Source organism: Oncorhynchus gorbuscha, unplaced genomic scaffold (genome assembly GCF_021184085.1).
Source record: "Oncorhynchus gorbuscha isolate QuinsamMale2020 ecotype Even-year unplaced genomic scaffold, OgorEven_v1.0 Un_scaffold_8:::fragment_6:::debris, whole genome shotgun sequence".
Lineage (NCBI taxonomy): Eukaryota > Metazoa > Chordata > Actinopteri > Salmoniformes > Salmonidae > Oncorhynchus > Oncorhynchus gorbuscha.
In genome coordinates, this window is record NW_025745589.1 from 39932 (window position 1) to 51514 (window position 11583).

The following is an 11583-nucleotide window of genomic DNA, read 5'->3' on the forward strand; positions in this document are numbered from 1 at the left end:
TTAATATAAAGAACTTGAAATTATTTACTTATATTTAAAACCAAATAATTTTACTCAAGTAGAATCTTACTGGATGATTTTCATTTGAGTCATTTTCTGTTCAAGGAGACTTTACTTTTACCAAAGTAAAACTTACCACCGCACATTGTGCACATTTACATCCATTTGAGCATTTTACCTTTGCCAACACAAGCCATCCACCTGACAGGTGTGGCATATCAATAAGCTGATTGAATAGCTTGATCATGGCACCTTGTGCTGGGGACAGTAAGGCCACAGATGTCAAATTGAGGGAGCCTGCATTGGCATGCTGACTGATGGAATGTCCATCAGAGCTGTTGATAGATTAAATGTTAATTTCGCTACCATAGCCCACCTGTCGTTTTTACAAAGTGGCAATACGTCCAATTGACCTAACCACTGTTTACACGCCAGCCCAGGACCTGGCTCTTGTGGGTGGACTGACACCCTCCCATGGCTGCCCCCCTTCCCAGTCATGTGAAAACCATAGATTAGGGCTAATTATTTCAATTGACATGCAACTCTAAAATTGTTGCATTTATGCAAGTATAGTTTTCCTGCTAAATGTAGTGGTCTATAGCCTGCTGTGTTAACTATTCAAACAAGCATAGTACCTTTGCCACAAGCCTAAATATTGTGAAGGGCTAGGTTAAGAAACAAGGAAGGACATAGTGGTTGTTTGAATGGGAATCTGACATGACTCATTCGAGGTCTATTTCATCAACCTCCAGTTTAATGTTAGGAAGAACAAACTAATAGTCCAGACAAATTAGAACATGAAAGGTCTTAAGTATTTTAATTTTTGCAAAACAGAAAAGACAATACAGACAGGTCTGGATTCAGGCAAAGGAATTTTACAGTCCACTCTCCAAGCAGCACATCAGAAGAACCACCCCCCCAGTGTCAGTCTAATGGAATGTTCCATTTCCCCATCATAGCTACCGGTCCAAAGTTTAAAACTCAGTGCAAGAGGGTACTGTTTTCTTTCCTTTTTAACACAGTACCCACCGTTAACTAGAACAAAATCAACGGCTTTTCTAGAATTTTAACTAAAGGCTCAAGACAAGAGCAACACTGGTCCACTGGCAGCAGGAGTTAAGATAATTATTTTGTTATACCATAAAAGGACACCGACCAGGTTTCTCCAGTAAAAAAGAAAAAGGCAACTGAACAGATTGGGGAAAAAAAAGTGAGGCTATACAGGTGTGTAGGTTTGAGACCGCATTTAATCCACTTCCTCCATGCGTGAAGCGTCCTCATCTCCCTCTAGAGGTGGGATCTCATCTGGTGCAGGTGCAGAGGTGGGTTCCTCAGGGATCACTTCGTCATCATCGATTCCTGAAAGGGGAAGAGAAATTAGACCGAGCCTACAGCCCCATTTCCATTATAGTCAACCTTCAGAGAGCCGTTTCCTTCCCCCTAATAGTTCCGAGTGTGCATCCTTACCCAGACCCAGCTTGATCATCCTGTAGATGCGGTTGGAGTGAGTCTGGGGGTCATCCAGGCTGAAGCCCGAAGAGAGCAATGCAGTCTCGAATAATAGGATGACTAAGTCTTTCACCGCCTTGTCGTTTTTGTCCAGGTCAGCCTTCTGCCGTAGGGTCTCCACAATGGGGTGGTCTGGGTTAATCTCCAGGTGCTTCTTTGCCATCATGTAGCCCATTGTGGAGTTGTCCCTCAGGGCCTGTGCCTTCATGATGCGCTCCATGTTGGCCGTCCAGCCATACGTGCTGGTCACGATGCAGCAGGGCGACGACACCAGCCTGTTTGACACAGTCACCTGAAGGGGCAGAGAGGCGAATGTTATGTCAAACTAACAGCATACAATGTGCAGGTGAGACAAGACCGTGCAGGCAAGTTGACCCTAAATTGAATAGTCAAAAGATCAGCTTTAAAATGGGAAGAAAATCCTAAATGAAATATTGTGCAGTAAAGTTGTTAGATTTCACACAAAACACCATCCAAAATGTAATCAGAAACAGGCAAATTCTCAACTCTGGAAAAGGTTGGTGTCAATGTTAGAACGTCATGATTGCAAGAAGTCACCACTAAAAAAAAAACGCTGCATCAAACTCACAAGGTCTTCTAGACTCTAGGTAATGGCATAACCTCCTGGGGACAAAACTACATGGACACACTGGGCATTCCCAATCAATCCAATGGCAAAGCCGGGATGGAGGCACAACAACCACGCGAGCCTAACAGGACACTTCAATCTACATGGTCAGAGGACTCACCAGGGTCAATATTAGCTTATGATGAACTATGGCACCTGTTTGCAACCAGAAATAAAAAGTCTAATTATCAATCACCAAAATTCAGAGCACAGAAAGAGATTAAAGTCATGGGCAATTTTCTTTTGCAGAAAGCACAGGTTGGTTCCCGTCATTTACCTTCTCTACTTTCTTGTCCAGGATCTCCTTCATGAGCTTGCAGAGGTTCTCAAACCTAGTCTTGTCCTCCTCCATCTTCTTCTTCTCCTCCTCATCCTCAGGCAGCTCCAAGCCCTCCTTGGTTACAGAGACCAGGGTTTTACCGTCAAACTCCTTCAGCTGCTGGACGCAGTATTCATCGATGGGCTCTGTCATGTACAGGACCTCGAAGCCACGCTTGCGCACACGTTCCACAAAGGCGGAGTTGGCAACCTGGTCCTTGCTCTCACCTTAAGAAAAATGTTATTCAGTCAACTTATGTCTAAGTGATTAAAGTCAATGACTGCTATTGGGCTTAGGGCTCAATGTTATGTTGACCGAATGTGTAACTAGACCCACCGGTTATGTAGTAGATGGATTTTTGGTTGTCCTTCATGCGGGTGAGGTACTCTGTGAGAGAGGTCAGCTCATCTCCGGACTGGGAGCTGTGGTAGCGCAGCAGCTCGGACAGCTTCTTGCGGTTTTGGGAGTCCTCATGGATCCCCAGCTGCAGAGAAACAATTACCATTAGTATAACCTGGTAGTCAATAGGGGTAAATGTAATCATTTAGCTACTGAAGTTTAAGGTTGGGGCTCTTGAAGCCAGTCTAAATATATTGTAAATAGTTCTTCAAACACTAAATAGGGATAGATACTGGTTTGGAACAGCACAATAACTAGCCCCACTGGGTATGTGGAGAGCGCTTATAATATTTAAGAAATTGGGCAAAGTACTAGGGATTGCTCGATTAGTCAGGGAACATGTCAGACGATATTAGCTAAAAAGGCCCAGTTTTACACCAACGTGCAAAACCGATGTCAAAGCTGGCGTGCATAAATACATAATGCCACAAATCAATTTAATACAGCACTACACAGAAAAGCAGAAATACTAAGCTCACACTTCCAACTAAACAAGTTCAAGTCAAGCAGTCATTTGAAAGAATCTTTACATTCCACCGAAAACGACAAGACAATGGAACTCATTGCCCTTGACAAGCAACCGTCCTGTTGTGGATGTTGGCTTTTGTCGACTGGTCGAGCACCCGGTACACAATCTCAGATGCTCTATCAGTTACAGTATTGTCGAAACGTACATCTATGAGCGTCACGACTGACATTTGGCCTAGTGATGTCAACCCCATGAGTCTGAGAGCAAAATGGGTTGATGAAGATTTAGTACCGAGGAAGTCGTATTGCATGCTCAAGAATGTGCTGGTTCTCATACCGCTGCTGCCATTTGAGAAGAGTTAAACGCCTATCACCAGCCGAACTACTGACTAAACAATCAAACCAACTGTGTCTGCAGCAGAAGTGATACCCTCTGACATGGCATTGAAATGCCTGTGAACAAGCGAGAAGGTGGCATTCTGAGCCCCTTTACTGCGTCTCCGCTAGGTACAAGGATCACTACGTTAATGCAGACAAGAAACAGGGTTTACGTGAAATGTTGCATACACTGGAAACGGACACAGTGACAGTGCGCACCGAGGAAGAGGCCACAGAGCTGAAACTTCACTGCATAACACGCATGATGAAATCCGGGTTGAGAATGAAACGACTGAAGGAAACAGCACAGCAAGTGACAGAAATATGTTTTGATTATGTTTTACTGGTAGTGGGAACATATGGTAATGCCAAAAAAATAACTGTGGTCAGTGTGGTGTGTGTAACCTTTAACTAGGCAAGTCAGTTAAGAACAAATTCTTATTTACAATGACAGCCTACCCCAGCCAAACCCGGACGCTGGGCCACCTGTGCGTCGCCCTATGGGACTCCCAATCACAGCCAGATGTGATACAGCCCGGATTCGAACCAGGGACTGCAGTGACCTCTTACGCTGAGATGCAGTGTCTTTGACCGCTGCGTCAGTGTGTGTGTTGACTATTTAACTGTACTAGAATGCTTAAAATGGCCGCAAAAACATGTTAAGTATAGTTCGTTGGCAAGGAAAATATCAGTATCGGACAAAAATGTCATATCCGTGCATCCCTACAAACTACATTGCTAGACTTTGCTACAAAAATTAAAAGGCACTATGATCCACTTTAGGTAAACCTTGGTTTAATCATGTTTATACATTGAAGATTACCAGATGACAGCAAATGTGGCAGAGGACAAGTTTGATTACTAGTAGCAAAACAATCTCTGCTCAAGAAATTCTGATCCCCAAGATCCTACCCATCTCCCAAAGTTACCTTGAGGTTCTTGGAGAAGCCATCGTAGAACTTCTTGTAGTTCTCCTTGTCCTCTGCCAGCTCACCGAACAGCTCCATACACTTCTTGACGATGTTCTTGCGGATGACCTTGAGGATCTTGCTCTGTTGCAGCATCTCTCGGGAGATGTTCAGGGGGAGATCCTCAGAGTCCACCACACCACGCACAAAGTCTGCAGGGGGAGAAGGAAGACATTTAACTTCTTTAGCGATTTCCATTACAGAAATTGCTGGATATAAACACTGTTACAGAGAAGACAAGCAGCCAACCATTTCAGAGGGGCATTATCTGCGCTTGCCATTAGCCTATATATGAAGAAACAATGCTGTATTTATAGTGGGTGGCATTGAGGGGACAAAGTGGTAGCAACTTTGGACCTCCAGACTATCTGGAGACTAGGCTTACTCAGGTACTCCGGGATAAGCTCTTCACAGCTGTCCATGATGAAGACCCTCCTGACATACAGCTTGATGTTATTCTTCTTCTTCTTGTTCTCAAAGAGGTCAAAGGGCGCGCGGCGGGGGATAAAGAGCAGGGCGCGGAATTCCAGCTGGCCCTCCACTGAGAAGTGCTGCAAAAGAGAAGAAGCAGGTGAGGGTTACTACACACCCATCTTATCCTACACAGATCCGTTTGTGCTATGTAGCCAAGTCCCACAATCAAAAAATTGTCACATGCACCAAATAACTGTTGTAGACTACCATGAAATGCTTACTTCCCAACAATGGAGTTTAAAATGTAAATAGTAACAAGAGGAATACAATACACAAGAATGAAGCATTATACAGGGAGTACGTGACCAAAGGTAAGAGGTATTTGAGGTAGATATGTACATGAGGGCAGGGTGAAGTGACTAGGCATCAGGATAGTAAAATAAAACAGTAGCACCAGAAAATGTGTAAAAATGTGAGTGCGTATGTAATGTGTATGCATGATTGTTGGGTCAATACGAGAGTTACGCGAGTGCACATGTAGTGAACACGTAAATAGTACAGATCCGGAACCAAGCCACCTAGGAATACCTTCTGGGCATACCATTTTGACATTGTAATTTATATACATTTTAGTGATAGTACCTTGACTGCAAGGTGGTCCTCCCAGTCATTGGTCAGGCTCTTGTAGAACTCCCCATACTCCTCCATGGTGATGTCATCAGGGTTCCTGGTCCAGATGGGCTTGGTCTTGTTCAGCTCCTCCTGGTCAATGTACTTCTCCTTTATCTTCTTAGTCTTCTTCTTGTCCTTGTCTTTGGAATCCTCCTCGTCATCCGAGCCCACATCCTCAATTTTGGGCTTGTCCTCAGCCTCCGCCTTTTCCTCCACCTTTTCCTCCTTCTCCTCCTCAGCCTCATCATCACTGATCTCCTTTTCACGCTCCTTTTCAACCTGCACACACAAAATATTTTTAAAAACGTATTTAAAGCCTACAATAAAAAGGGAAAACTTCCCCTTACTTTAGGGCCCTCAACCAGTCCTACATAAATGTCACTAATCACACTTTAGTTATAAATACTCCCATAATTCTATACTCACAAAAAGTGTGATGGGATATCCAATGAACTGAGAGTGCTTCTTGACCACCTCTTTGACCCTCTTCTCCTCAACATACTCAGTCTGGTCCTCCTTCATGTGCAGAATGACCTTAGTTCCACGCAACATGGGCTCCCCTGGAAATTAAGTCAACAGACAGGTATACACCCACCACTGCCCATTTCAGCATCACTACAATAGACAGTTTAATAACCTCTATTATTAGGGCTGGCACAATAACCGTATAACAGACAAGTATCTATTTTTTACTGGCATTTTATTTGAATCACTGTCAGATATTTTTGGGGTAGAACAAACGGCTGACTGAAGCCGGGGCGGCCGGGCATTCGTGCGGTTGAGTTAGTTTCTGCTGTAACATGGACTTCACAACATGATGAAACTTGATCCTTGCTGAAACACAAGGTGATAGAATGGTCATGGAACCTCTAACCCTGGCAATTTGACACACTGGTACACTCGCAATGGCTGCCTGGTATTTAGAGGCAATCATTTCCATGGTAAATGTAGAACATTTCCTCAAATTATGTTATCTGATAGGGCTCACGCAACAATGTAGTTTTGTAATGTCAGTTGAATCAAGTCACAGCACCTATTGATGGGTAAATTTTGTGCTTTCATTTCCTGATTTTCTCCTATGGGTACACTCGCAACGGCAGCCAGTCCACCCATTATGCCACCATTGACTTGCATGGGGAAACCCATTCTATTTCTAGGGAAGCGCATGCATTCTGGAGGAGAAATGTGTGAGACATTTGACCGTGGTAATTTGGCTGACCAATTAGTCCGCCGAAATTACATGACCGTCACAGCCCTACCTGTGATCCAATCGCAAAACAATGCAGAGGCAATTTATGTTTTTCATGGTTTTGTACATTTTACAAACCCACCCGCATAGCCTTCATTGGGTAAGACACATACCACTGTCGACCTTGACTGTGAATGAGCCTCCGGCTGAAGACTCCCAGATGTACTGCTCATCATCATTGTGCTTGGTGATGACGGTCACTCTTTCTGCCACCAGGTAGGCGGAGTAGAATCCCACACCGAACTGCCCAATCATGGAGATGTCAGCTCCAGCCTAGCAAAGACGGAAAAAAATGAATCACTCAATGTTCAACTGAATAGTATTTGAGGCATATTATTGAAAATTGCTGTAATGCCATGGACATACTTGCAGGGCCTCCATGAAGGCCTTGGTGCCAGACTTGGCAATAGTTCCCAGGTTGTTGATGAGGTCAGCTTTGGTCATGCCAATTCCAGTGTCGATGAGGGTCAGGGTGCGTTCCTCCACATTGGGGATGATGTCAATCTTCAATTCCTTGCCATTGTCCAGCTTGGTGGGGTCCGTCAGACTTTCATAGCGGATTTTGTCCAAAGCCTGAAAGATATTGAACAAAGCAGACGACAGCATCAAAGTAGCTGGAAAAGTCCAAAGGGGTATTTTATTACATACGCAACCTCAATCACATCATTTTCAAAGTTGTAATCATCCTTATGCACTGAAGTTTGTTTATTGTATAGATGAGCTTGCTGGATGCTAAAGTATTACAAAGTCACTGTACAGTAGTGTCAACAATTACTGTTTGAACAGCATGATGCATCCCTAACAACAACAAATAAACTCTTACATCAGAGGCATTGGAGATCAACTCCCTGAGGAAGATCTCCTTGTTGGAATAAAAGGTGTTGATGATCAGGGACATGAGCTGAGCAATCTCTGCCTGGAAGGCAAAGGTCTCAGCCTCCTCCTCTTGGCGCATTTCTTCAGGCATCTGGGAGCAAAAGCAGCAATGTTATGAAATTGCCCAAATTTCCTGTATATCACAAGTACATAATTAAATTAAGTACATGCATTCTAGTGATTGCTGTTAGCAACAAGTTGTGTTGCTTTCAGTTGAAATGTACCCCATAGTTTAGTCATCACAACAGTTAATTGTCATGCCAATCTGGCCACAATGTACTATAAAATTAGGCATCAACACAAGCAATTCCATTTGGGTACTTTGAACAAGTGTCCCACAATCAGTTGCATTTCCCCCTGATAAAGAACCAACTACCGGATGTTGAAGAAGCATCCAACAACATGGCGACATCCTGGAGACAATGGACGTAGCCAGCACGTGGTTGACAAACTCGGTGAAAGGTTCTGGAAATCCATAAAGAACTCTTCTCCAAATTGACTTCCAGCGCCTTAACTGAATTGAAACGTTATATCGCACGTAGTTATCAAGCCGCTAAGTCCATGGAAAGGCGACGACGATTCAGCAATGCAAGACAAGCATGGGGGAGTAGCTAGTTAGCGTGTCGTGGCGCAAAGTCATGCTGCCGACGTACAGACCGTACAATTAACTTTATTGGAGTCGAAAGGGAACCAGGTCACCCATTGTAGCAAATGTAACGTAATTCGTTACCTACACTGTTGCACAATCAATTGCAAATTCATGGCAGTTCCAATGGCCACAAATTACACTGCATCAATTTAAAAGTGTCAGAAGCCATGTAAGTGTAGCAAGTGTTAACGTTAGCTGCATTAGCCAACCGGACAATGAAAGCTAGTAGCATTATGTCGAAGTCGTTGACAGTTTAATAGCCAATCCAGTTAACGATACGTTATGTCATCTAAACGTAGTAGTTAACCAATTCACATGAACCTTAATTTGCCTCTTAGGAAGTTAATTAGCCAACGTTAGATTGGCTAATACACAGCAAGGCAGAACTAGTTGTCACAGTGGATCTGGTGAATGACATTACCCAGAAAGGCTAACTAGATCATTTAGTGTACAAATAAGGAAAATAAATAAAAACATTCTGTACTTAAATTGTAGCAGACGTTTGTAAACTAGTTAGCGCGCCTGCTAGCTACCGAATCGAACATTCTCGAAGACTGATGCTGGACAAACCAGAGATGATAGGCTAAAGTTATCAAACTAGCATGAGGTGACTTTTGAGCGCTGATTATAAAGGCAACAATATCTGAGTACGCAGACGAGCTTTAGGGTTAAGAGAGTATGTACATACCTTTATTTGTTCCGTTCACGTCTCTTGAATAAACTGCTACCAATATCACAAGTCCCCTCGGGTCTATGACGCAGGAAACTAGAAAGGGATTTGCTTTTATAAAACCGATATCTTTCTACCCTCTTGTGTGTTTGACTGTGCGGGGGTATCCATCCGCAGCACTTTGTAGCTGTGTTGCGGCATCAGTGGGTGCGGCATCTCCTTGACGAATCCCTTACATTCAAGTTAAAATGCATGTAAATTCTTGTCACGTTAAAAATAAATATGAATATCTTAATCGAAGTGATTGTTATTTTCCCACGTTCTATCATGGATGATCTTCATCCATTTTCATCAGCATGCACTCAGGTAAATTATCAGAAACATCTTTGGGAAAGGCTATTGACAGTTGTTTGAACTGCCGACTTTTGATTACATTGCAGGATAGACTACAGATTTATTTAAAGAAAATATTCACATTTAGTAGTGGATAGACTGCATAGAGAAGCATATGATTTAATACCGCAATGTCACATTTTGTATCAATCAGACTGTATAGTCAAATTGCCACATATTACAAAAGATATACAAAACTGGAAATTATCGTTTTAATCTCGCGGAAGAATATCAATCAACTCTAGTGGCTGTACTTCGTTTTTTCCAGCACTTTCCATGAAAAACCCGCCTAAAAACTGACGTCACGTGCTTGTCAAACGCAGTCCTAGCTAGTTACCACAGCCACAAAGGGTTCGTAAATTGGCTCCAATGTGTCAGAGAGCGCTCTGGGTAAATTAGTTCGTAAATTCAGAGTCTTTCGCTCTGGGAGCTTTACACTGGACGCTCTGGTCAAGGAGAATGATAGATCTGACCTCACAACGGCAATGAAGCACTCAAGCTAACTGGCTAAAGTTGGCAAGCTTGCTAGCTACTTCCAGACACAAACGAGAGAACACCTCACTCTGACCACTTTACTCGCCCAAGCAGAGTTGGTTAGGCTGTTTTCATGTTATATACAATAAAGCCTGAGGGAGTGTGGTATATGGCCAATATACCACGGCTAATGGGTGTTCTTATGCAACACGGAGTGCCTGGACACAGCCCTTAGCCATGGTATATTGGCCATATATCACATACCCCTGAGGTCCCCTATTGCTATTAACTGGTTACCAACGTAATTAGAGCAATTAAAATTAATGTTTTGTCATACCCGTGGTATATGGGTACAGCAAATCAGTATTCAGGGCTCAAAACACCCAGTTTATAAAGAGTGTTGGTGACTAAATCCCCTGCTGGCAACAATGAAAGTTTTTTTTGCTGAAGTTTACTGACAACAGTCATATTCAACAGGTGTTGCGTGTTTGTAAATTCATCAGTTATTCTGCACTCTGGCACAATCAGATGAGAGTGCTCTGAAATCAGAGTAGATAGAGTGAATTTACAAATAAAATTATATAAAATTGTATGAAAACTAAAATTAAGGTTAGGTACAGGGTTAGCATTGTGGTTAAAGTTAGGGTTAAAGCCAGACTCAGTAAATCCCAAATAGAATGTTACTTTTTTTCTGGTTTAATACATCCCGAAATGTATCTATGAAATATTAATTTGCCATTTGGGTCACTTCAAAGTGATTTAACAAATTATAAGTACAGCAGCTTTGTTTACAAATAGGTTGTTATCAATAAAACGTCACAATAAGGTGCAGAGCGTTCGCGTCGCCTGCTGGGTGGCAAGAAGACAGAACCCCAGCTCTGCTAAAACCATTGACAACTAGCTATATCCAAGTATTGTTTAATGTGTTTGCTATTTTTGGTGATGACAGAAGTCTGACTGACAACTTTACCAGGTTGCAGACTTGCCGATGTCAAGCTCTGATGAAGCAAGCTAAATGACATACATACATTTTTAAAATAGTACAGCGCTTTTCAAACAATCTCAAAGTGCAAAAAAAGTAAAACTGCAAACAAAACATTTAAATTATGGAGATTGAAAGTCTCAGTCGGTTTGGGATTAAGTTGAGGCAGTTTGGGCTGCAAAGGCAGTGGAGATTCAGTGGAGGGGCATCGATGGGACAGCTAAGGAGAAACAGAGTGACATGTTATTCTCCCTCTCTCTTTCTATCGCACCTGCTGTCTTGACCTCAATGCTAAACTGACATTTATTTTACACCTGAGGTGCTGACCTGTTGCACCCTCTACAACCACTGTGATTATTATTTGAACCAGCTGGTCATCTATGAACATTTGAAAAACGATCTGGCCTTAATAGCCATGTACTCTTATAAGCCAGAAGAGGATTGTCCACCCCTCAGAGCCTGGTTCCTCTCTAGGTTTCTTCCGGGGTTCCTGCCTTTCTAGGGAGTTTTTCTTAGCCACCGTGCTTCTGATGTA

At 42.9% G+C, this 11583-nt stretch overlaps 1 protein-coding gene across 1 annotated transcript; it reads right to left on the bottom strand.

Moving 5' to 3' along the window:
- Nucleotides 1-790: 790 nt before the first annotated feature.
- On the bottom strand, nt 791-9376 carry LOC124019338 (heat shock protein HSP 90-beta). Its single transcript, XM_046334653.1, has 12 exons — nt 9218-9376; nt 7828-7971; nt 7371-7577; nt 7118-7277; nt 6182-6315; nt 5726-6034; nt 5055-5220; nt 4631-4821; nt 2793-2940; nt 2415-2683; nt 1468-1801; nt 791-1359 (listed from the first exon to the last, which is right to left on the bottom strand). The coding sequence occupies exons 2-12, from the start codon at nt 7969-7971 to the stop codon at nt 1247-1249; spliced, it is 2175 nt and encodes a 724-aa protein (XP_046190609.1). The 5' UTR covers nt 9218-9376; the 3' UTR covers nt 791-1246.
- Between the last annotated feature and the right edge of the window lie 2207 nt (nt 9377-11583).

Bases quoted from the DNA above. Each gene is read 5' to 3' on its own strand.
- LOC124019338 (XM_046334653.1), bottom strand. From the start codon at position 7,971: ATGCCTGAAGAAATGCGCCAAGAGGAGGAGGCTGAGACCTTTGCCTTC. The intron at 5,221-5,725 runs GTACTATCACTA...TCTCTTTTGCAG, and splicing joins AGGACCACCTTGCAGTCAAG to CACTTCTCAGTGGAGGGCCA. The intron at 2,941-4,630 runs GTAACTTTGGGA...GTTTCTCTGCAG, and splicing joins GCTTCTCCAAGAACCTCAAG to CTGGGGATCCATGAGGACTC.